The sequence below is a fragment of the Anas acuta genome, chromosome 3 (assembly GCF_963932015.1).
Source record: "Anas acuta chromosome 3, bAnaAcu1.1, whole genome shotgun sequence".
NCBI classification, from domain to species: Eukaryota; Metazoa; Chordata; class Aves; order Anseriformes; family Anatidae; genus Anas; species Anas acuta.
Window position 1 is genome coordinate 70,227,461 of NC_088981.1, and position 27,197 is coordinate 70,254,657.

General features: G+C 38.2%; 1 protein-coding gene across 1 annotated transcript in view; it reads right to left on the minus strand.

The window, feature by feature from the left end:
• SLC16A10 (solute carrier family 16 member 10) overlaps nt 1–27,197 on the minus strand; it is a 66,386-nt gene that overhangs the window by 13,788 nt on the left and 25,401 nt on the right. Inside the window, exons 2-3 of the mRNA XM_068677697.1 lie at nt 17,603–17,747; nt 13,936–14,374 (exon numbers count right to left, since the gene is read on the minus strand). Of these exons, the coding sequence (XP_068533798.1) occupies nt 13,936–14,374; nt 17,603–17,747 (584 nt within the window). The remainder of the gene's footprint in view (nt 1–13,935; nt 14,375–17,602; nt 17,748–27,197) is intronic.

Genomic DNA, 27,197 nt, shown 5'->3' on the forward strand with positions numbered 1-27,197 from the left:
AAGAGAAGGCTGTGGGGAGACCTCATTGCAGCTTTTCAATACTCAAAGGGGGCACATAAAAATGAAGGGGAGCAACTTTTTGCTTGGGTAGATGACAAAACAGGAGGGAATGTTTTTTAATCTAAAAGAGGGGAGATTTAGATTAGATGTTAGGAGGAAATTCTTCATTCAGAGGGTGGTGAGGCACTGAATGCCCCATCCCGGGAGGTGTTCAAGGCCACGTTGGATGAGGGAGGCCCTGGGCAACCTGACAGTGAGTGGTATCCCTGCCCATGGCAGGGGGGTTGGAACCAGATGATCTTTAAAGTCCCTTCCAACCCAAAGCCATTCTGGGATACAATGATATGTATGGTCAGTTTTACTCAAGAAATTCAGATTGTAACAGTTAACAGGTTAACTCTTTGGCCTATTTAACGTAAAAAAGGCTAAGAATTCAGACTAGATAAAGAAAAACTTAGGTTGAAAATCAGTTTGTTTTGTTTTGTTTTCCAAAACAGCTAGTCCTGAAGAAGCTTGCCACCCAAAACAGTATTTTATTTTTTTTAAATCTCTGAGGAGATGTTAATGTTATCTTTAAGAACGTGTGGAGAATGAGTATCATCCCAGAGATCAAAACAGGCAACATATGCATATGACTTACAAATTGGAGACAACAAGGCAAGGGTCATTAACCAATAACCATTTTTTCACTTATTAGAGTCACAAAGGTTAATCATTTTTAAAGCAATTAAACCAGGTCTCAGGTCTTGAAAGGGTGCATGCCAGCAAGGAAGGCCCAAAAAAATATTCAGGGAATGGTGCAAGAAAACACGCTGGGGTCTGAGAGTAGCCTGAAGCAGAAGAAAACCCCTACACTTGCAGAATAAGATGGTCCATGACTTCTGCTCATTCCCTCTTCAGCTCCACTTTCTCTCTCAGGATATTTTCATGTCCTGTCCCCGACTAGAAGCTCCTAGCTTTTGGAGATGTCAGCAGAGACTGCAACCCATCGGATCCCCAAGAGACAGCTTAAAGAAATGGGCACAAGGATACTGATGGATTGGCCTGGCTCAAGCAGCAGCAAGACCGAAAAGGCACACACATCTCTGGGCAAGCTCACAGTGACCGGCAAGGATCAGGAGTAAAGCCAGGATATGCAAGAACTTAAGTGTTATGTGTATCCAAGGAAAGAAAGTGACTACAGCCCCCAACTTACAATCACAGTTTTACAAGCTCCTTCTGGCCCTCATCCAGCACTTCCTCAACCTATCTTACTCTCAGAACTGAACTAGCCACTGTGTCTAAAATAAGCTACTATCAGCAAGTCCTAGAAAGTTACAGGTCAAGCACATTTAAACAGACATAAATAACCCTACGCTTAAATATCTAACAGAGAGCATCCCAAGCTAACGACTGACGTAGATTCATAAAAAAATAAAATAAAATCCATGTCAAACAACCTTAATTTCTCTCCTCTACATGGTGGGCAGCAAACTTAGTCAACACAGAGGTTAGATGTAATTTATCTCAACCTTGGCCTGGGTTTTGAAGTTCTCACACACACACACAGCAGTTCTCATGAAACAGTTTGGGATATATGATTTAGGTTAAACAATTCTAAATATGGATGTTCAACTGTTTGGAAAAGCTGTTCTTGAGAATAGTTATTGCTGATTTATTGTAGAATTGAAGCCTGCCCCAATCTAACACTATTTAATGTTTTCATTAATGATATGGGCAGTGAAGTATAGAATGCTTACTGGATCTGCAAATTACATCAAATGAGGGAATACTTGCAGGTATTGTAAAGAAAGACAATTTCAAGTGAGCAGTGTGAACTAAATACGATTAATTTTCATTAAAAAATGTATGAGGTAAATAATATTCAAAAAAACATTGCTTGAGATTAAAAAAAAATAAATAAAAAATCAGATCAATGAAAACAAGATGGGAGTATACTGGCAACAGTTCTTCAGAAAGGGACCTGAAAGTTTGGCAGATCAAGTTTCAACGTGTTCCAATAATGCCATCGTATTGCAAAAATAATAGGAGGCATGTCAATTCATAAGGCACATGGTGTGATCTTCACACCCTGCTCTGCACCAAGGCCTCAGTTGGGTTACATCCAAGTGTAGACATTACTCATAACTGGGTAGCCCATGGTTCTCACCATGGGAGTAAAGGCTAGGGGGAAAAAAAAGGGTGGAGGAAAGGAGGACGATGGGCTTAAGCTACCCCAAAAGAAAGTTAAGAAAACCTTTCCAAACGTGGAACAACTGCCAACTAGCAGAGATTGAAAGAAACTACGGAGATTTTTAATACTAGCTGAGCTACAGTGGGATATTAGTTAAGCTTTAAATTGGGAAAAGTATTATGATTCCCCCACTGTTATTCTTGATGAATCAGTGATTTGATGGATGTATATAACTACAAATGCATACATACTGAATGTTATAACTTGAAAAGTTTATTTGTTTAAGTTCTGGCTTGGTAAAATTCTGCTGAACATTTGATTAGTAATAAGCTTATGATTGAAGGAAAACATTTCCTGACATCACATCTCACTTACATTTTAGAAAAATAGTAATTCTTTTCAAATCCTTGTAGCATTTACTAATGTCATAAATTATTCTGTATCAGGTTATGACTTGTCTAATTAAAAGCAAGCATATTATATGCTATGCTATGATTAAGAAATTATGTTATTCCAAAACAATGGATCAAGATATCCTGTACAAATATCCAGTTACAAGAAAATACTTTCATAATCACTGATGATTAACACTGTATGCACTGGGCCTATTAAAAAATACTTAGGCTAATTATTCTAAGCATAATTTACCATGGATTCTCAAAGAGCTAATGGGAGTGAAACTTGCAATATGGACTAATTTTGTTTAGCATACTTAAGCAAAACTGTAATATGGTTCTGCTGCTACACATCCACTTTAGTCTTCCCTGACTTGAAAGAAAGAAAGAAAAAAAATAGATCTGTTGTACTATTCTGTCTAATATTGATTACGTTTTGGCCTTGACTTCCAGACAAACAAGGTCAAAAGAACTAGTCAGTGAAGCTAACAATCTTCTTAAGATGAATACCCCTCAAATTGAAAAACGTTTCTGAAAGACCGCTGCAGGACTGATTCAAGGTCTCTGGAATCTGCCCTATTGAAAAACTAAAGAAGTTCATTATTTCTGTTTCATGAGAACATTCCTGTTTTATAACTACTTAGACGAGAAGATGACAAAGTGAAACTCTGGAAGCTGGACTGAAATTGGAATAAAAGTAAGTGTTTGCATAAAGCAAAGTAGTTAATGTGGGAACAATTTAGGAACAGTTAAACTAAAGCTTTTATAAAAAGGCCAGTCTCTATTTTTACAAAACGATGCTATTAGCTCAGGTGTGTTTTTCAACTTTACAGCAGAATTAGAAATAAAATTAACAAGTAAGATTATATAATTAATTTGTGTCCAAAAAGCAGCTGATTACAGCAGCTCCTTCTAAAAATCTTGAACATAAAGAAAATTGTGGTTTTTATGTGTCTTGAGGAATAACATAATGTGAAACTAATTTGATGGCGGGAGTCGACTGGTTAATAGAATAGGGATTCATTCATGTACCTACATAAATGTTACAATGCTGCTATCTTCTTCTAAGACAGGCTGACTTCCTTAGTCCACACAACAATATATTAGGTCTGTTAAGACTAGACTCTTGAAACCATAGGATTCAGGTGAGTGAAATCAAACCACATTCTCAAGCCTTCATTCAGCTGCCACATAACTTTGCGGGCATCCACAACACTTCAGTATTTAAGATCTGCTTGTGGACATGCTCATCATCACCTCAGTTTTGACAGAGATGAGTGAAGTACCTGTCTCATTCTACTGGGAGACACAGGGGAAAACAAACCACATCTCTCAGTAGCCTTGATTCTAGATGGAGGTGCCAAATAACACTGACAAATATCTACCAGATCAGGGCCCAGCAAAATTCAATCCAGTAGTTGTATTTTCCTTTAAAACGCAATAAAAAGATATGATAGTGATAGAATCCTCTTACAGAGATACGGCCCTCACTCAGGGTATAGACATTTGTGTAGTTTTCTTTCCAGCCTGAAGCAAACTAAAACCATGCCTCCCCTTTCCTAGGAAATACTCTACTCTGTAGTAAGACTTAAATTTTAACTCAATCAGCAGGAAAGAACCTGGAAAATAGATCATGACTTCACTAGCAGCAACCAAATGGAAACAGCTAGGTTTCAAGATTTCCTCAAAGGAAAGCACAAAATACGTGAAAAGAAATTCACAAGTCTGAACAAAAACTAAGGAGCAAAGAGGGTTTCTAGGCAGCTCTTCCTGGAGCAGAAACTGGACGCAAAAGCTAGTCTGCATGAGTGAAGGAAGGTTCTTCACTTAATTTGGATGAATAGGTTTCTTGACTCTGGATGAGAATAGTACAAAAAAAGCCAGTTTTGATCCCAGGTTTCTGGGCACCTATGGAGCAGAAAGAGTTTAATTCAGGCTATGATGCTTCAAGCACCCAAAAAGACAGGAAGCTGAGTACCATTAGAATTAGCATTAAATATATATTTATTTATTTTATTATTCTCTGACTTAACTATATCCTGTCTGATATTAGAATAGTTTGTATTATCCAAAATTATATTAATTAGAGACTATTAGAGACTGATATAAAGAAAATTATAATGTAATTCAGACCTCTCAATCTGCTAGCATAGCACAGGCCAGAAGTTTGCTCAATGCTTCATTCTTATCCTTCAAAGTCTTACTGAATATACTGCTACCTAATGTATTTTATTGCAGTGAACTCTCATTTACTCTCATGTCTGGGAGGGGAGGGAAATACATGCATTTCACTTACTCTTTTCAGTTTCTGTTCTTTCTGTACTTACAATTTTTACTCTTCTCCAATACATACTTGGAAAACAGCTTAAACATGTTTTCATATAAAGTAGGATTTTTTTTTATTATTATTTTATTTTCACTCCCACCACCTTCCAGTGTCAAAAGTAGATAATAAAAACTAAAAAGTAGTGAAGAATAAATACTGCCAGATCAACGTTGAGAAATACTGAGAAAGAAAAGAGGTGCACAGGATAATTACAGAAGTGGGTAAAGGGGGAAAATTTCACTAACCTGGGCAGTCAAACTGCAGCAGATGTTGAGATCTGAAGGGAGATAAATGCAAAGATTAGCAAAGCAAGTAAAGCATGGGGAGCCACTGAAGATTTGAGGTCTCAGAAATATCCTCCTTAATTACACTGGACCCTTACAAAACCAGAGCCTTGCTAACTTTTTTTTTTTTTTTTTTTTTTGGGGGGGGGGGGGGGACGACAGAAATATGGTAGATAAAGTGGATGAGAAAGGTAATAAAATCAACAGGTATACCTACAGCTTTATCTTCAGATTTCCTAGAGTATGGAGAAATATCCATTTGACACAGTTACCTGTTAGTACATCATTTAAAAGATACTATCCTATCTTTACAAAACATACTAACGATGATTTCTGGGAAATGAATGATGTAGTAGCCTTCAGGCAAATGAACGATGGAGGAGATCTGAAAAAATTAATGGGTTTCTTGAACAGCAACCAATGAAAGCAAGTGAACATGGTGATGGAGGGTGATTTTTTTTTTTTCCATTTTTAGAGTTAAAATCCAGATGTACCAATCAGATATTAAACACTTTTTACACTTTTTTTTTTTTAGCAGCAAACTAGTGACATAATATGAGTGGTTCCCAAAACAGAGACAATATTTACCTTACAAGAACTGAATTTCTTCAGGATGTGCTATGTGTACACGCTTTACTGTGGATGTGCATGCATTTTAAATGTTTAACTTGAGAGCTTTATGGTTACTAGGGTCCATATATCATACGTTGTACTTTTCATCATTCTCTGCACTCAGACATACAGGACAGCATCTATAGCTGTGTTGCAATTTGTCTCCAGTAGGGAATTCAGGGCACGGGACTTCAGGGGAGGGAAGAGATGTGCAGGATTAGGACTGTGCACACAAAAGTGTCATTGTGAGCAATGGCTTGGGTCCTGTGAGCAGTGCATCAACTAGTGCAGCGAGATTTAGCCTGGCCACCCTCTAGCCTGTGTGGATAGAGCAGCTCAGATCTGCCTGGAGAATGTTGGTGGTCATTACCCAGTGTGTATTTTCCAGTATAATTCTTTTTAAGAGACCAAAGCTTTTGCCAGGGGGAGGTGTAGTTTATAGGTGGAAAATAGCCGTCTTTCTGAATGGGCAGAATAGAGAGACTGTATAGTCCCGAATAAATAAGGCCTTTCACAAACCGAATACACACAAGTGAATACAGTTTTCAAAATACATAGCAAGAACTTTGAGTAAGTTCCTAGGAAAACTGAGTACAGAGGATCTCATGAGAGCCTGGCTTTTTGCTTCTGAGTTGCTTGCACAGGAAGATGGTTTGTACTGGCAAGTGTTCCACGAGGCAAAGGTTCAAGCATGCATGGGGACTAGATTGAATTCGCACAGCAGAAACAGATCTCTTACTAGCACGAACAAGGCAAATCACTGCTACACAGCTGAGAAAGAGGTAGAGACAAGAAGTCAAAGTAGTTGGCTGGTAAAGAACAGGGCTGAAGGACAGATCATGTTGGTGCAATTTAAGAAGGTAGTCCAATTGGGGAAAAAAAAAAAAAAAAGAAAAGAAAAAGAAAAAAAGGTTGAATCACAGGAAAGCAAGGATCTTGCCCTCAGGGAGGAAAAAAAAAAAATAAGAAAAAAATCAAATCTGCTTAGCAACAAAAATCTGCATCATCTATGATCCATATCAGTAAGCTCCCCTGTTCGCTATGTTCTTTCTAAAGTGGAAAAAAAAAAAAAAAGACTTTTCTTTACTACAGAGCCAGAACTAAATGGATGTCGTAGCAAAAGATGGAAACTATAGAGCAGAAGACAGCACTATCTTTTTGCAGGCAGACTACATACGTGGGTGTAGCAGCTAGATCCAGCAACTTCAAAGTAACAAACTGAGAAGATCTGGAGACAGACTAAGCCACACAGCGCAGATAACTAAGCCTACTGGAGCTGTCTGATTTTGTGATGCAGCCTGGAAGGTGAATGAGTTTGTTTGTACGCATAAACAAGTTCTTATGACTAACAAAGCACTTCACAGAGACTCCAACCATCCCCATACCCCTCTACATAATAAAAAAAAAGCAGCCCTCATTAGGATGGTGAAGATTTTGCACTCAGATTAGCTTCCTCCTGAGAAGCAGACTGCCTAAATCATTTCATTTGTTGTTGTTTTTCTATGACAGCAAAAATAAAAAAACATTTTGAGTGTAGGTGCCAGTCATCTGCTCTGATGAGGTACAACTGAAACAACTTAATTGCTTTAAAGCAGTGAATTCCCTACACAGGGGGAAGGACTATGACCTTTCTCTCTGATCATAGAAAACACAATTTCAGTATTGCCCATAACAATCTTTAAGCCCAGAGATTATCTCCGAGAATGGATTCTTACAGTCTCAAAACAGTTCACACTTTGTGCACGCTGTATCCATCACTAAAACCAGTGAGCTTCTTCCCCCTGTGAACTGCTCACCAGCGCTTCTGCCCTGCGTGTCAGCAGAAAGTCCCTCGCAGAGGGGCTTTTTTCTGCTGACATTTCCTCTCTTCCAGGAGATTTCCTACTGTCAGAGGTATCGGAAGGACGGCTGAAGCAGCACGGGAAGAGGAAAGAGAAGAGATGACTAGGCACGCCGGGTGGGCAATGCTGACTCAAAGCCTCCAACTGGGCCAAGGGCCTGCGAAGGATAACACGGCCAGTCACTTAATCCCTGTCACAGCTGCCTGTGGCTGAGCAGAGCAGGGGTGACTGGCCTGGGAGGAATGCATAACATAACTGGCTCTTCTTCCCAGCTGTTCCCAAGCTCTATAAAAAGAGAAGGCTGAACCGACGATCTTCACGCAGCATACGCATCGAACCTCTCAACTTTTCCAAGCCCCGTATTCCTGGTTTACATATGGAAAAGCACAGCAATACAGAGGACATATATATATATACTGTGGGATATTTTTATTCCATGGTGAGAAGCAGGGTCTCTCTTTCTACAGTGATCACAGCTCCACACGCTGGTGCCCGCTGCTGGCAGCCTGGCCTGTTTAGACACTAACCCTTCACCACATCGTTGCAGTTTCCCCAAGAATCTGAACAGCAGTTTACCAGCAGAGGCAGCCAAGCACATTTTGAAACAGCGTAAGATGCCAGCAGAACCCAGGTCTGTACCTAATGGCAGTGCTGGGGCTGCTGTATCTTTTTGAGAACACTTTTCATCTGGCCAGCTGCTTTGAAGACTCTTTAATTCTTAATTTGTGAGGCATTTTCCCTTCCAATACAGTTGATGAAAATCTTAGAGCAAAGTCCAAGGAGATGCTTTGTTTCTCAGTGGCAGCTTCTAGAACCTGAGGCAATATCCACCTGCTTATTCCAGGAGCTGTGGCTGTGCTCTCGCTTCCCTGCTCTTTGAAGGTCCAGCTCAACCTATTCCTGGTATGTGCAGATTCATAAAAGCAATGAAACACTGAATCTGTGGCATCTATGTATGGAAGGGCATAAATCCATTATTTAAATCCGGATCCCAAGACAGATTTTTCCAAAGAATTTGTTGGAAGAAACAGCCAGGAACACACCACATCTAAGACCTTCAAAATGAAGCACACAGACACAGAACACATGCATTCCATAACCAAAAATCTCTACACACGCAAGTATGCACCTATGGAACATGAATGTGGATAAACATCAGAAGAAAAAGTCAGATTTACACAGCAAATTAAGAAATAGGAAGTAAAGCGGGGTGAGAAATACTGAGCTATGAAACTAAAGTCAGTGTTTCACTCTTATGTTAACTTTCACATTGCATATCAGTTATAGCCATTACAAGACATAGCTTTGAATCCACATGTATAATCTTATTTAAGCAAAGGCCTCAGGCAATGGCCATGCCTGAGGAGTACCTATTTTCTTTATCAATAAAAGGTTCGGATTTAGAAACAATCTCTATCAATATGCATTTTTATTATATAGCCTGCCATCCTTTTTTTTTTCTTATTGTTTTGGGGTTGTTATTTTAAGGTTTGTTTGTTGATGTTGTTTTGTCTTAAAAAAAAAAAAAAAGAAGTAATTTATATTTACACTATTTTAATTATTCAATTTTTCCATTCAGTTTTTCATCCTACATTTGAAATACAGGGTTGAAGGTGTCAAGCACTGTAAAAAAATAACAGGACCTATCATTAGCAACAAGACATATTCAATAAAAGCAACTGCTACACCAAACCACATCTTTATTTAAAACTGAATTGACGGAGGTGTTGTAAACATCCCAGGACAAATTACTACGGGACCGAAACATTGCACACAAAGTGTTAAGATGATGTTCTCCAGCCCTATCAGTATTCCTCACATTGGCTGACTATTGCTATCAAAACACAACACAGTACTGGGCCACGTTTTATGAAATGTGTTATTTCTGACAGTCCTAAACTCAAACTGAACCTACCTTAGAAGAGACTATTCAGTGACAACACCCATTTTAAGCAGTGTTTATTTCCACCCTGCTAAATAAAGCCCAAAAAAAGCAAGGTCATCCTTTTTAAACTGCCTAGCATGCTATGTCACATTTTAAACAGAGTTGAAATAACAGGTTCCTAAGAATTAACAATGTATGATAAGGAGATACTTAAAATTGAGAGGAGTGTTGGCCATTTGCTTTAGTAATCCCATGAACTATTAACTTCCTATTCAACAATCTGAATCACTGATTATCACTGTATATAATAAAACTGAGTCAAAACCTACGTATACTAATTCTCCTAGCCCAGTTCACCAAAATTGTATGGAATGGAACACGCACTAACAGAATTTGACATCAAGCAAGTTGGGCTAAATAAAAGTTCTCCTTTTTTGATTCTCACCTTGAAAAGACAAAAGGAATATGATGTCTATTTCAAATATAGCAGATGGCTGCAAATCAGGCACTGGTAACTCACGCCAGCTAGCACACCATATAACTTGCTCATTTGTTTAATTTTGGTTACAGCCTACTTCATGGGAGGTTCTTTTATCTTGTTTTAATAGACTTTTGCTCAATCTAGCAAAAATGGAGAGGCTGGATAAAATTGTGAAGGCATGGCTCTTATTCCAAAACCCAAAATAAACTTATATATCTTTCTTACCTCCTCCTTCCCAATATGCTTCAGGAAACACGAAACAGAAATCCGTTCTGGCCTCAGAAGCGGACAGAGCCAGATATTATATTACTGACCAGCTGCTGTGCCAAGCCAGCAGGCAGCAGCTGATGTGCTGTGCCTGCAGCACACCGTGCCTGCAACCTTCAGCTCTGCTAGGCTCGACTGGTGGCACACAACTGGTAGGCACATGGAGCATGTGCCCGCTTCACAGGTGGTGTTTGGAGATCCACAGAAACAAAGCTGAAATCCTCATAAAAGGTAGTAGCACACGGGTAAAGAAGATGGCTGGGCATAGTTTTCAAGTTGGACAGGCCCAAGGCAGGCCTTAGCAGCAGAGGAAACTCTTACTTTCAGGAGAATAATTTACAACTCCATCCCTAAATCTTTCCTGGAGCATCACATGTAGATTTGTTTTCACTGGGCACTTGCAACCAGCAGCAGTCTAGCAGCCTGACTATTGCCAACCATCCTCAACAGCAGAAAGATTTCAAGAGTTTTAGCATAATGAAAGCTGTCAGTTGTCCAAGCATGAAATCCCTTTTCCAGTCTTGCATACAAGTTTAACAACACGGTAAACCATGGGACAGTAGTAACTTTCATTTTCTAAAGCAGAGGAAAGTAATTCTTGGTTTGGAAGATGCACAAACAAAGGTCATTTTTCTTTTCCTTATAGCCTTCAATTTATCTGGACCTTTTGGAAGTACATAAAATCTGTTTTTTTTTGTTTTTTTTTGTTTGTTTGTTTGTTTTTTATCAAAGCAGACAAAACTAGGTTCAAAAAAAAAAATCCAGAGTTATCTACTGGAGTTTAAGTATTTGTGTTGAAGGGCAGAATTCGTGCTGTTCCCTCATAGAGGTGTTCTCCAACACTTGCATATTCAGACTTTCAAATACAGGTACACAGAGACCTTCTAAAGTTTTAGGGAGTCCTCCAAGCATATAGTGGGACTTCATAGATCAGGTAGATGGAAAAGACCTTCAAGATCACCAAGTTCAACAAACCTAGATAACTCTACACATCATTGCCCACCAGCAAATAGCATTATAGTTCTTTACTTATTCATGTTTTCATAAAAATAAATTCATCTTTCAAGTGCCCAGTTATAAAAAATACCTTCCCTTTGAAATTATTATGCTAGCTACCATTTATATGAATGAAATGTGTAAATACAAGAACAAAAGCTAAGCTGCTTCTTGTTTAGAAGGACTGTATTCAAAAACAGTGGGAGCTTACTACGCATTATTTAAGATTTTCCTCTGGTTGATAGGAGGAGTAGAGCAATTATACCGTAAAATTAGGTATTTAATAGAAAAATTAAAATTTGTGGGTTTCAGGGTTTGTTTTTTTTCAGTAATAAGACTTAAAAGTAAGGAGTTCCTACAAGTTGGTAGAGCTTCCCCTCTCAAAAGGGACATAGAAACCAAACTGACTACCAAAGACTTAGTTAAAAAGTTAGGTTTCATTATTCCTCCGAATCAAAAAAAAAAAAAACAAAAAAAAACCAAAAAACAAAAAAGCATTAAAAAGCATTTAAATCTCTTACTATAATTTGGAGGCAGTCTTTAAAATAATAGATTATAAACACTGTAGAACCATTTAAAAGTAGGATATCAACCACTGTATTACAAATAGCTTCCATCAAATTTTTTTAGGATCACAGAATATCCTGAGTTGGAAGGGACCCACAAGGATCTCTGAGTCCAATCCCTGGCTCCACACAGGGCCACCCAAAAACCAGCCCATGTGTCTGAGAGCGCTGTCCAAACTGCCTGGGCAGCCTGTCAGAAAGCAAGGAGCTCCATCTGAGCACCAGGCAGCACTTCTGTGCTGTGCGGGTGACAGAGCACAGGCACAGGTTGCCCAGAGAGGCTGTGGGGTCTCCTTCTTGGATGTCTTCAAAAGCCCCCTGGACACATCCTGGGCAAGCAGCTCTGGCTGTCCCTGCTTGAGCAGGGGTTGGAGCAGGTGGCCTCCAGAGGTCCTTTCCAAAGTGATTGTGTAATGCTTGCTCTACAGCACTTCCCCTTTATTCCCCTCAACACTGTTTATTTCAGAATGTCTCTACAGAATTTTTGAAAAACAGCATGAGATCTAGAGTCATAGAGTCATTTAGGTTGGAAAGGACCTCTAAGGTCATCAAGTCCAGCCGTTAACCCAGCACTGCCAAGGCTACCACTCAACCATGTCTCTAAGCGCCACATCTGCACGACTTTTGAAGACCTCCAGGGATGGTGACTCAACTACTTCCTTAGGCAGCCTGTTCTAATGCCTCACAGCACTTTCAGTAAAGAAATCTGTCATAGTGAAGAAAGATGTCACCCTAGCCTCGTCATTGAATTAGACAATTTCCAAGGACTATTCACTGTTTTACAGAATAAGATCTACTTATCATTAAAAATTAAGTAACAAGAACCAGCCATGAATAAAAATCAGTTTATAACTGCTCAAAAGCAAACCACTGCACACCCCTAGGTATTTTTTTTCTAATGTTAGTATGCATGATCCAGAGTCAGTAACCTCACCAATGTATTATTACCAGAATGCAGTAATGCCACCTACTATATTATACACAAACTGAAGGGCTTATAAAGAGTCAGAAAATTTTTGATAGAATTCAAGACATTTATTATCGTGAATCTCACTGTAATGTCATGGATGAATAATAAATATTAATGTGATATCCCTGCTTTCTTTGTGTGTAGTAAATCTACTAGACCATGCCCTTTATCAAATGCTCTTGAATGGGAGGATGAGAGATGATGTAAATAGCACAGCCCATTGCAGGTTTGGTGGTTTGTTTTCTTTCCCCTTTTAACTTCTTGGTTTGCAACACTTCAGTTTAGACAGCGCCACCAGGGTTCAAACGTAATTCACCACTGTATAAATTCATCTTAACTACACTTCATGTAATGCATCTCCCAGTTGCATCTAAATGTCTTAGATTAAAAGTGTACACGCCAAAAAAAGGTTCAGTACATGAATAAGAAATGGTTGATTGCCAGATTCCCCACCATCAGAAACTAAAGCTGTAGCAGTTATTGTAAACAGTGATAAAAAAAAAAAAATGTTGAAATGGCAACTAGAAGCCCCAAGATAACAGGGCCAGAAATATGTGCTATAGTGATAAACCACAAAAGTAAAGTCTGAGAGACAGATAAATCCTAATCTTTTGCATTTAACAAAAAAAGGAAAATAGCTGATAAAATATAGCCTAAAATGCAATTTTTAACAAACATATCATAATTTAATGGAACAAAAATTAGAAATCAGATATTTTTCCCTTTTCCTGCTATTTACTTCTTCCTCCCATTATACCTCTAAAATGCACAAGTACCATTGGCAATGTTTGCAGCTGAGTGGCAAAAACAACAAGCAATCCTCCTTATCACCCTCTTCAGAATAGCACAGAATATTTTTCAAATGTCTCTTTTCATGGTTAAAGTATTTTACATCTTTCTTGCTATAGAACCTGAAGTTGAGAACAAGGAGCTAAAATTTTAACTGGCTTTGTCTACTGGTTTTGATTAGAGCCCTGGAATCTCCTTTAATCACAGACATCATCAGAATTAATTTCATGTTTCTCCCCAAAACATCTTTAACTTAAATGTTGATTCCTATCACTGATCTTTGTTCATAGCACAAAGGGAAATTACAGTACTTTTAAATACATCATATGCAGGAAAAGATCTGCACTTACCAAGTGGACATAAGGCACAAAGTATCCAAACAGTGCAGCTGGAATCCCAAAAGCCCAGATTCGGTAACTCATAACTTTGAAAACGGAGAAATTGAAAATCTTTTTCTCAGGAGGAAATCTGAACTTGCCCTTCTTTGCTACCTCCTTGTCTTTGGCGTTGGAAACGAGGGGTTTGTACGTAAAGCCAGCCAGGAACAGAATAAACATGAGGACGCACAGGACCCGTAAGGTGTTGAACAGGTCAACAGAATCAATCAAAACTCTCAAGAGGAAGGGCAGTGTCACAGTGAATAAGCTGCTGCCAGCAGTGACGATGCCATTCACTAGTCCAAGGCGTTTCTTGAAATAGTGCCCAAGAATGACCAAAGACGGCTGGTAGGCAAATGAGCAGCCGCAGGCAAATAAGACTCCATAGGTGAAATACAGAGGTTCAATGGTGCTGTATCAAAAGAAAAGAAAAAAAAATAATGTTTCGTTAAGCACTTATACTCACATTGAACTACCATATACAAGAGTTTTTCTAATGAATTGACAGATTTTCAGGAGTGAGTTAAGAGTTTGTGTACTTGTGGTTGAATTACACTGTGTAAACTTAATTAATCAACTCTTTTTTATAATGAACATTTCCTAGAACTTCATTGAACAGAATTAGTTAATTCAGTAGAATTATACCAAGTAGCAGTTATTTCAGTAGAATTATACCAAGTAGTCCGAATAAAATTTTAAAAATCATTGTCAAGATGAATGTGCCAAATGTAACTTTAAACATTAGTGGTTTTTTTTAATTATTATTTTTTAGTGTTTCTTTTGTTTGTTTAAATATGATTATATTGCCTTGGCTTACACATTTCTTCCTCGTTCTAGCAGTTCAAACATAATATTTGGTCCTCCTCATGAACCGAGAAGAATTAAACATTTACATAGCTTATTATGAAAATACAACAGCAAAAGCAGTAAGCATTATTAGTAATAAAAAGATTTTTTTTAAAGTTTTGGTAATATAAACCATTATTAGGAAATGACAGAATTTTAGTTATTATGGTTTAAGACAAATATTCCCTTCTTTATTATATATTCTAAATTCTTTGTTTTGATTCAGATACTGGATATGCCAAGAAAGAAAAAAGAATTAATAATGAAGTATTTCAGCTCTTGTTAAGGAGGATCCCCATCACAAATTTCTCCACCATCACCTACTATACGGCATGACTGAAATTAATTAAGGCCATTGCATTATATCACAGACAGACATAAAAAGCTCATTGTGCAAGAAATCTTAACAGTATGTAGTAACAGTGTTAGTATTAAATTAGTACTCTACTATCAATAATTCAAAGAAAACATTTTTACATTTTAATGGAAGGGCACCAATGTGCGAGAAGCATTATAACAACTTTCTAAAGTGAAATGTGATTTTTTTACTTTTTTAAAATATATATATGTTTATAAATTAACCATAGGTTCTTTTTAATCTGCTAACACCTGCTTTTAAAGCGGCTGCAGAAAAACAGTTTATTTATTTATTAATAGTATGAATGCTTTATTTGGCATGTTTCACCACAGAACGTTAGCTGCTAGCATCTCTGCATGTTCTGCAAGCTTCCCATGCAATTACAGAAATTCTTTGAAAACAGTATTTGATTAACCATCAACTACAGTGTTGTATGCAATTGTGAAAAGGACTACATGTGTAACATTATTGTTGCTTTCGAAACTAAACTATCAATTTATAAAACATTATATACGAGGTAGCCAAAAGAAACAGTGTAAGAGGGAAAGACTGATTACCTTAAGCAATGGAAAACATCCAAGAAAAATAAAATCAGAAGATATAAAATGAGAGGAGGAACATAATATAGTAAGGACAAATAACTTTTGCTTCCTTTCTGTAGATTCAAACAGTTTGCAGTATGATATACATCAAAAAAATATTTTTCTTGCACTGCAAATGCTCTTACATCTCAGCTTCCTAAGAGATAAAATTTGTATCAAGTATGTATGTAACAAAAGCAGTAAATCATATTTAGATTTGCCTGCTGTACGAAATCTCATCACTTCTAGAGCACTTCTATATCTGAACTATACATCCTCAATTAACTGATAACATCAGCATAAATCATTTTATAGTGTGAGTAACACAATAAAACACTAAGAATGCACATTAACCTGTAATGTACTATAATAAGAACTCATCTCTCATCCAAAGCACAAGTGCTGCTCAAATTCTAAAACAAAATTCAAACAAGCTAAAGTATTTTTTAAAACCAGTACAAAATAACTTCCTTTGGCATGCAGCTTCTGTAGTGTTGTTCCAGTGGATATCAGGGAAATGTATAAGGATGACAACCTTTTCTTCAAAGGCAGGAAACAACTTTCCTTTTAATTTAGCATTAATGAGGCTCTGTTAATATTTATCAGTTACCACAATATTGTGTTAAACAGGGAGAAAAGACTTTTCCAATACATATTCTTTAGTTTTCATCTCAAATGTGGTGACAAGCCTCTTAAAACATATCATGGAGTAGGTGCTCTGTTTAGTTTGTTTGCTTTAAATAAAATGTATTTGCATTTGGATTAACTAAAAAAAAAAGAGACACTTGCTCAAGTAGCAAGTAGCAGTTTTCCTTTTCCCATAAATATTATTTATTGTCAGAATAAATAAAAACACAAATCTCAGCACCTAAGCCAGGACCGCTTGTCTTCTCTTTCAGTAAACTTGTGGGTATGTTTTCATGTTAGAGGACATAACCCAAGCTAGATGCATTAGCTCAGGCATGGTGCCATGCAGCATTGACATCCACCCATTCAGATAACAGAGAGCTCACATCTGCCTGGTTCAGAACACAGGCACAGAAAGCACATTCTCACAAGCCTGTTGGTATAGATATGTTTTCTTCTATGCAGAAAACTTTTCAGAATTTTGCTTTTCGTTCAAGCCTTGTATGCACTTAGAGTCTCTGTTCTCTGCTAAGGGTGGAAAAGGCAGACCGAGAACTAGATGTAAATATAGTTTATTTTGCTATTTTCCTATCTTCACTAAACAGTTTCTGCTGATGACTAAAGTAAGTTTCCTGTTTCCTCATCTTCTACTGTGCATGTAAAACAAAGCAGTCACTCAAACTTTTTAGGATTTATTTTGCAAAATTTACAGAAAATAAAGTGTAATCTGGAGGGAAGAAAACCACTCGTCTACTGTTTAAGTATTTTTAGTCACAAAAGAAAGAACTGAGATTTCCTTAAAGACAGTAAACTCTAAGCATATATCATTGTACCAAGTTTGTCACTATCTTAGGGTTAGGCAACTGGAACAGTAAGAATAGAAGAAAACATTGATTTGACTGAGGATTAACACCTCCCTGGAGGTTACTGTGTAGTCTTGCCGTCGATAGACTCACACATAGTAGATCCTGTTAAATAGGATGTGCTGTTATAAGGTTAGATTATATTTTAAAAATAATTTTTGAAGTTAAAAGCTCCACTCGTGAGTTTCGACAAAAGGCATATAGTTAGAAAAACAGAAACAGATAGAACAAGGTTTCTAAGCTTCAGCTAGAAGATAATATAAAGTAGCACTGCTTATTTCTTCATATTCAGCTGATAGGACCAACATAACCTCTACATTGTAAAACTGATAAAATATACTTTGAATGTAAATAAATGCTTTTACCTTACAAAAGAACTTGAAAGGAGTCCAACAAACCCTACTGCAGCTCCAATAACAGCAACTTTTCGACAACCAAACAGGTCTGTGAATATGCTGACTATTGGAGAACAGAAGAAGACCATTCCCATAGAAAGAGAGCTCACCCATGCTGCAGAATAGAAAAAGACAGTGTTTTAGAAGACTGAGTAATTTAAGCTTTCAGCTACTATTTGTTTTAATTCAGAAACATATCATGATACCTAAAACTGTATATTTATATAGTTTTTGAAATACATTTACCTAACATGGTAAAAATTAAAAGCCTGAGCAATTTACACGATCAAATGATTTAGACTTCATCAGTTGAAGAAATACAATTAACTACACAAATTACTATTGCTTTACTTTCTTTTTTTTTTTTTTAACACAATTATTCCACCAGTGACTGAGCAAGTATTGAAGATGATGACTAGCCCATTAACGATAACTCCACGTTCATTCTGAAATATACAGTAATACATTTCACTTGATTTAATTCTGTGCTTCAATGACTTTAAGCAGCTAGGTTTGCTGAAAAGTTTAACAAACTTTAATTGCATCGATCTAGATCCAGCTCCAGCTCTAAAAGTATTGTTTAAACTATAGTTGTTTGGTTATAAATAAATGAGTCTTTAGATCACTGAGACTCAGTTCAGGTGAGTACACTAAAGTTACAAAACACACTTTTGTGGCTGAATTTCGAGCATACCGACTCACGTGCTACAATATCTTCAAGTAATTTAGGTGGAAGCGTATTTGATTAATTTTAAATTAAAAATCAACTTTCTGCTTCATTTTATACGGGCATACAGAACTGCATCATTTACCAGCTAGTATGTAATCATTCTCCCAAATGCGCATTAGTGATGTTACAGTCAGTGGTGCTCCCAGGTCATAAAGGTAACCCCCCATGCTGTTCTAACACAGTGTTTATAACAAGCATATAGAAGTGGGTAAACTTCCCCATCTATTTAGGGGAGGAAAAGTAGTGAAACAAGCTTTTGATGCAAGATGCATTGGGAAAAAATATCTTAACTCCTTTCTGGAATAGGTTTAAATTTGTGTAATAGGTTTAAATTTGTGTTGGGATTTTGTTTAGAGTATCTTTGCTAAAGAGAGTTAGATAAGCAATTGTGATTCAGTGATAAGGGTAAATAAGGCTGCCTGAAATCAATAAGTATCCAAGAGACCTAAGGGACACTGTTTGGAAGCAGATATACCAATACCAAGATTTATAAGCTGCTGAAGTGCTGATGAGGCATATGCACCGATGAAGACCCCATTGTGCTATGCACTGAAAAAACACAGAGTAAAACAAACAAGCAAACAAAGAACCATTTCTTCAAAAGAGTTTACAATGTAAATGAAAGACAAAAGAGAACAGATGGCTAGAGACAAATAATGAGAGCACATGAAATAAAACCATAATTTTAGTGCAAACAATGATCTCAATGAACTATGAACTGTTTGGGATAGTTTGTTTTTATGTGTGCGAGTGTGTTGGTGGTTGTTCTTTTTGGGGGTTGTTTTGTTTTTTGAGCATGTGATAAATATCGTGGAGTTTCAAGGAGCATTTTGTAGAGGCATTTTGTTGCCCAAAGCCCCATCCAGCTTGGCCTTGAACACCTCCAGGGATGGGGCACCCACAGCTTCTCTGGGCAGCCTGTGCTGGTGGGGCATGCCTGCCTCTGCCATCCAAGGCCAAGAGAACAGGCAGCTGGAGCTTGAGAAGTGGGCATGGCGAGGCTCACTGCCATCAGATCAGCAGTGGTCAAAGAAATGTCTGAAGCTCCTTTCTGCCTGCCTGAGAGGCCTCATTCCCTGCGACAAACCAGCTGAAGAAGGTGGGCAACTGGAAGAGTTCAAGTAGCCCGCATAAAGTCGCAGCCCAAGTTACTTCAGAGCCCCATGTAAGCGTGCAGCAGTCCTATTTCCCAGTTAGCACAGGCTGTGTGGTTTGTGTAGCATTCTCCTTGGCTTAATCAAATATTTTATAGTACTTCTTAATGGCTTACAGAGCTAATAAAATTAGAATATAAAAGCCTGCAGTGAAAACATTCAGCTCAAATGACATTCAATTAGCAACACGCTGACTTTGTCTTTTCATGTTTCCTAATGAAAGAAACATGCCTTTATCACTTGATTTCCTCCTTATTACTGCAATGACAGGCTGGCCTAGAACAGAAGGGGGGTTGCACAGATTTCCCACATAGCGTGCGGTAGAAAGGAAGGACAACGACCTTATTATGAATGCACTGTTTTTACATGGCAAGGTTTTGGTAGCCAGGAGGCTGCAGGGAAAGTTAATTCCATCCCTGCCAGACCCAGCACAACCTCCACAGAGGGTCCCTTTTGGAGCTGGCTCTGATCTGACCTGGGGCAGCTGCTGGGCTCTGCTCACAGAGGCCACCCCTGCAGCCCCCTGCACCCAAGCCCTTGCCACGTAACCCAACGCACTGATGCATTTCACAACAGCAGCACGATTGAATCCAGAAGCGGGAGTCCACGCTTTACCACTTACCTACCTACAGGAAACTGCAGCCCTCTCCTGCACAACTAACTAAAAAAAACCCTAAGATATCATAAGCAGAAGGGCACGTGTGAATAATTTATTTCCTTAAGGCAAGCAAGTCTTACTGCAGTATCTTGATTCTGTGAAGAAGTTGAAGGCCATATGTGATTTTCAATTTTTCTTTGCCCTAATAAGCTTTCAGGCATTCTTCCACTTCTTACACTCAGTGTGAGAAAGGTACAAGTTGTAATTGTCTTCCGCATTTTAAAACATAAATTACAGTAACTGTCCCAAATAACTAATATGAAAAATTACAAATGCACAGCTTGCCAGGATTGCAAGAGTTCTCTAGAGCACTTATTACATACTAATTAAAACATTTTTCTTCCAGGCTATTGGCTGCTTTCCTGGCCACATGCTGGCTTTATTCCAAAGCTGTTAGTTCAGATAGTAATACAACACCTAAGTGCTCCCTGTAACTGCATTAACATTCATACACAAAGCATGTTGATTGCCGCAGAAGAAAAGCTATTCTTACTTTAGGAGGACTTAAGCCCTCCTTTAGGCACTGGAACTTAAGAATTAACTCCTCAAACCATGAAACTGCAAAACAACCAGTTATTGAGCTTCCTTAGAAAACAAAACAGAAGTTAGTTCTTATGTTAAAATACCAGACCATTGATAGTGATATTGATATACCACGCCTATTGGTAGCAACTATATCAAAAAGTGTTTCTATGCCACTGAAAAAAATATATACTGTAACTAAAATTACATGAGATAAAAGTTACAGCTCCATGTCCTTTTATCAGTTCACTGCAAATATAAATTATGCAGCTGTAATCTGAGTGCATGCTCACACACTATTTGTGTTCAAAAGTCTACAGCTATAGTATATACACATACAGCTATATACGCATACTCCACAAATATGCTGCCATTTTACTTTTTTTTTGTTTTAAGTTTTTATGTTGTTCTTGTTGTTTGTTTGCTTTTTGTTTATTTTATTTTATTTTATTTTTTTAAGTAAAAGCAAAAGGTTTTTTTGGTTTTGTTACGGTTTATTAATTTAAATGGCATGTCTTGCTTTAGCAATAAATGTAAGTAGCCAATATCTGACTGTTCCCAAAATCACCCCCATTGCCACAGCTGGATTACACAATACACACTGATGTCCCAAACTACATATCAAGCTGTCAGAAGTTTTAGTTCACTCTCTAGACACAAACATTAAGACTTAGAAGACAACAGAAATAGCATTAGTACCATATCGTGTTGGAATGCTTTAACCATGCATAAACATAAATAAAGGCTACCCCTCCATAACATTCCTCTTTACACCAAAAGTTTTCTGTGCCTTACACTAAGCCTTATCAGTTTTATCCTCACAAATGCCTTTCAAGTGGTTGGCTTAATACACTAATAACACCGTTCATGCCCTAATGAACTTCAAGATTTTTTCTAAATATTTTCCCCCGAGAATTTTCTCGTTGAGACAGGGAACAAAAAGCTATTGTCTGGAAGAGAAGTGATGGGTGCAAATGAAGAGAAGAATATTTAAACTGAGGATTCAAAAGCAACTCTGAAACATTTTGTTTCCCCACATTAAAAAAAAATCAGACGTGTTTGTGTAGCTCATGCAGCAAACCAAGACAGCAGTATAATTACCCCACACAGGATAGCTGGGAGAACAATGTACTTGGCATTACACGCACTAAGACGGAAGCACAGACCTTCGAAAGCAAGAGCGAGCTTTCTAGGCTTAATATCACAGATATTTGTGCAGATTGCCACGCACTAAGACCCACAGCTACACTGTTCTGAAATATCTGCAGAACAGCCTGGCCAACCATCCCCTACAATGCTGCTCGCTGTCAGGTGTGCTTCCTAAAAACCCCACCTCCCACTGTCCCCTTAGGTAACCAGCACAGTAGCTCGGGCTGTACGACACCGATGGTTGTCAGTACAGCCTGTAACGATGCTGGATAATGTAAAGTTCTTGTTTTAACTCAAAATGAGCAGAAAGCACAGAACCAGGGACAAACTGCTTCAGGCTCTAGAACTAAAACCAGGTCAGTCTCTAGATTTATGAGATGGGAATAAACACTTCTCTCACATACTAAAGGAAATATGTGAGATTCTTATTGTTTCAAGTACCCTAGAAAGTAGATTTCTAAGAAAAAATGTTTTGAAGTGAATGTGTAAAATAAGCAATATAGGACAAGCTGTATGGGCAGCACACATTTAACAACTTTCACTGTCACACACTGAAAAGGTTTGCATGGAAAAAAGTAATGTATTACAATGAAATTATAATACAGAGTTAACGTAACTGCTTAACTAATGTTAGCAGTTAGTAACACTTAGTAACTTCTGAATGCACAGCTTTAATACTACTTAGAAGTGTCTTCCTTGTATTTTTATAAAAATACTTGAAGAAAAGGGAAAGACAATATTTACAACAGAAGTATGAAGGTTTTTACATTAAGTGATTAGCTGTGATTTATGCAAGAACGGGGACTCTCCCAGCCTCAAACCATTCACAGACGAAGAACTTCTTGAGCCAGTTTTGTTTTCTGTTTTGAAAATAATAATAATTTCTTTTTTTTTTCCCTCAATGCATTCATTGGCATTCAAGTGAGACTTCTCTTATGAGAACTTCTATTTCTATCCTCTTCCAGAACACTTGTACACTTTCAGCACCCACATCATCTTACAGCAAACTACTCCATAACTCAGTCTTCAGCTCTCATTAATAATTCCTTGCCCACATAATCAAATTTACATGGTATTACATAATCAAATTTACATGGTATTTATTTTAAGAATGAAGTAACTGCAATACTGTCTAGATCAGACTAGTTTAGCCTAGCATCCTGTTTCTGATCACCACAAAGTACATAGACAAAGAACATGTAAAACAGGGCTAGCATACTGTAATACCTTTTCCTTTGCTGTGTCCTCCCAACAGCAATAAGCAGCTTAGAAACCTCACAGAATCACAGACTCATTAGGGTTGGAAAAGCCCTCCAAGCTCATCTGGTCCAACCATTCCCCTACCACCAACGTCACCCACAAACCATGCCCCCAAGCACCACATCCAACCTTTCCCCGAACACCCCCAGGGACGGTGACTCCACCACCTCCCTGGGCAACCCGTCCCAACACCTGACTGCTCTTTCTGAGCAGAAATGTCTCCTCATTGCCAACCTGAACCTCCCCTGGTGCAACTTGAGCCCATTCCCCCTCATCCTATCACTAGTTACCTGTGAGAAGAGGCCGACCCCAGCTCCCCACACCTTCTGTTCAGGTAGCTGTAGAGAGCAATGAGGTCTGTCCTGAGCCTCCTCTTCTCCAGACTAAACACCCATAGCTCCTTCAGCCGCTCCTCACAGGCCTTGTGCTCCAGGCCCTTCACCAGCTTCGTTGCCCTTCTCTGGACATGCTCCAGGGCCTCGATGTCCTTCTTGCAGTGAGGGGCCCAAATCCAAACACAGTGCTCAAGGTGCGGCCTCACCAGAGCAGAATACAAGGGTTTTCCAAAGCAGAAGGCTGCATCTAAACATTCTTCAAGAACATTTAGCTCTACCGATAGTGCTTTGGCTCCACTGCGTTTTACTGCAATCAGTTACAGAACACGCTCAGGCACCAATTCTGGAGGAATACTGTTTTAAATCCTTGCTTCTTGAAAAAAAAAAAAAAAAAAAAAAAAACAGGTGCTGAAGATCATGTTAATAAGCCTCAGCAGTTCCTCGGAAAAAATAAATAAATAAATAAATAAATCTTAGGTTAGAAATGTTAGGCCAGCCACCAATTCCTTGTATGTGGAACTTAGGAAAATGTAAAGACTCTTTCAATTAAGAAAAAAAAAAGGGCAAAGGTGAAAGATCAGGATACCTTCCCTCCCCTCATCCCCCTCAGGAAATGGGAAGGAGTAGATGGCATCCTTGAATTTTAAGCCAAAGAGATCCTTACAGGCAGATCTCTAGAAACTATTATTAGCATTACAGATGTAAGCTTCATTATTATAAAACTACCAATCTCCCTCCTACTGATGCAGTTTTTCCATCAGAATTATTTTCTTCCTATTGCACGTACCCAGAAGCACGGGGTTACCCTCTGCCTAAGGCACTCCAGAGGCATCCTCTTTTCCCCATTAACTAATTAATTAATTATTTTTTTCCTCCAGGGAAAAGCTAGTAATTTGTAAAAGGTGGAACTGTTCAAGAGCTGTTAGCTGGTAACAGTCCCACAAAACCATCAGAATATCCTCGCATGCCCATGGAGCCCCTGTAGGTCAGCCCCCCAGAAGTTGCCAGCCCTATTTTTAACCAGCCTGTCGCTAGCCAAAGATGTCAAATGACTTGCGCCACATTCCCCGCTGACACGAGCTCACGAAAACTGTCTGACAGCTCAGGAGCTTCTCGTGAATTCTGATGAATTTAGAGCACCCCCATGTTCCTATCACTGGGGGCACAGTGGAGAGAACAACTGAATTTCCACCCAGTTATTCCCATTACTGAGCAGCCCCTAGATCACAGAACGTATGTCAGTAGATATAGGACAGGGGAATTTGAAATTATGTAGTATGGTGACACATACATATATATATCCATACACATACATGACATCTAGAATCCCCACTGTCATAAAGCGAGTGCACTGCTTGCTCTACTCAGAAAGACTGCTGGTCCCATTTAGAGCAAGTATGTGTTTAAGGTCTAAAAATAAATTTATGACATAATGCTGCCACAGGAAGCTTCCTATACTCTGAACTCAGGTTACATTGCAGATATCTGAGGTAGGCTCTCCCTTAAAGCAACGCTATCCAAAATATGAGCCCTGATTTAAAGGAAAATTTTAATATATTCAGGGCAAAGAAATTTTAGTGAAAGGAAATAGCTTCGGTGTCCCCAAAATAAGTTATCTTGAACAGTCTTTAAGAATCAGAGTGATCTATAAATCTGATCAGATTTCCACAACACAAAGAGATCATGGCTAATACATAAACACTGATGAACCAGGCACGAGTTGAAACACCTGAGAGGAATACAACGCATTGTTTTTTCCCTGATCCTCCTTTCTCTTGTCCTTTGTGAGCCAGTCACTTATTAAATAACCTTATTACTGAAAGATGTTGGGAACTACAATGAATCAGAAACCAAGAACTATATGTGACCCACTGGATCCCAATAAAGAGATCTCTGTTTCCATAACCAAGCTGTATGCTATCACAGCATTAAGTCACGAACAGACCACAAAAATCAGTTTAATCTGAATGAAAAGACTGAACTCAGCAGACTACAAATAGCCGTAAGGTTTAGTATGTTTATGCACAGCATCTCTTCAGCACGCCCTGTGACTGCCCCAAATGCTACTTCAGATTTCAACGTGCCGTTTTGATCTTCGTGCAACAGGGTGGAAAGAAGCATAAGCTTGCCTGTAGGTTGTGAAAGTAGCAGAATAAGTTTATATAATATGAGTAAGAAACTATATATTACAAACATTATATGAAAATCAGAACATAGACTGATTTCTTCTAAGGCTTTATACGCTGTGTGTTCTCTTGACATCATGTGTGGAAAAACTTTAAAGACCACCAAGTGCCAAAAGGGATTTGTGTATATCATCAACACAGTGATCTTCCCCAAGCTTGCCACTTACAAAAGCAGGACTAGACTAGTTTCACCCTCTGGCTTCAGAAGTAATGACAAGATTAGAATTTCTACTGAGATCAAGTCAGATAAGACTGCGAGCATAAGCTGCAGGAAAAGAGAAAGAAATCAGAAAAATGGGTGAAATCAGAAAAAAATACAGTGATGGAACAGCTAGATGCAGTGACAGTGGATAACTGACAGCTTCACAATTTCATTTATTCTTGCTAAAATAACACAGGATTAGGCAGTTTTGAGGTTGTTTTGTTTTTTGCCGTTTTTTTTTTTTTGCTTGTTGCTCCCCACCCTTATCGCATAAACAAATCAGATAGTCCTGCTGAATCCAAAGCAAACATCGTAGGAAACTAAACATGGTGTTTTCTTCAAGCTATATGATACCAAATAAGACTCTAAAATGGTTAAAGAAAGATGTCCTTACAGCCAAACAACTTTTACTGCTAGAACTTCAGAGCTTCTATAAAACTGGCGACGTTAAAGTAAAATAAAGAAATATTTAAGTTAATAAGAACTGATAAGACAGAAGCTCAAAAATAAAAAATGCACTGTTAGTCAAATTCTGCTAGTAGAGATTACAAACAAAAGCCTTCAGGAACCTTTTAAAAAAGGCTGAAGTCAATCATTAACAGAAAAACGTACGCGTTCGGATTTCATGGCAAACTGAGCTTGACCTTTGACACTTAATGAAGTCTGAAAATGCTGTGGTAGGAAGAATAAACAAGGAACAGATCGATAAGAAATGGCTGTAATCACTTGTTTTTCCTTTCAGAAGTCATACAAGAATGTTTTCTGCTGACTGAGACAATTTTTAAAGCACAACATAATCATATTTTTAATTAATGACTTGAAAAATTGGAGTTCCGTTTGAGATTCCCAGGCATGCTTTCATCTTTCCTTCCCTCTCTCCCCCACCCCAAATTAGCAGTTATTTTTTTTCTTTCTCTAAATACCAATCAAGTTAATACCAAGAATCAAGTTCTGTTTTGATTCTGGAGCAATAACACTCTGCATAACAAAGTGTTAGCTCCTCAATTCAAAGATGACAGCCCGATTTGCCAGAAGGGTTTAATGCTAACTGCTGTCACAACCACATTGCACACATATATCCTGAACATATCTGCAACCAAACACATCAGGCAATGCTCTTGTGTTTTAGAGTTGCACCGTGGATTATGTAACAAGAGCCAAATTTTAATATCCTCAATGAAGCTACTAGTCTTTTTCCTTTCCCCCCACCTCACTTGGATTGGGCAAGGACCTGCAAGTCAAAATTTGTCTTTTAAATGATACAAGCCTATGGCACTTCTACAGCATCAAGTCCTTGTGAGACCACAATGACCACGATGAAGATTAAAAGACACAATAATAATAATAATAATTAGAAAAAAAAAAAAAA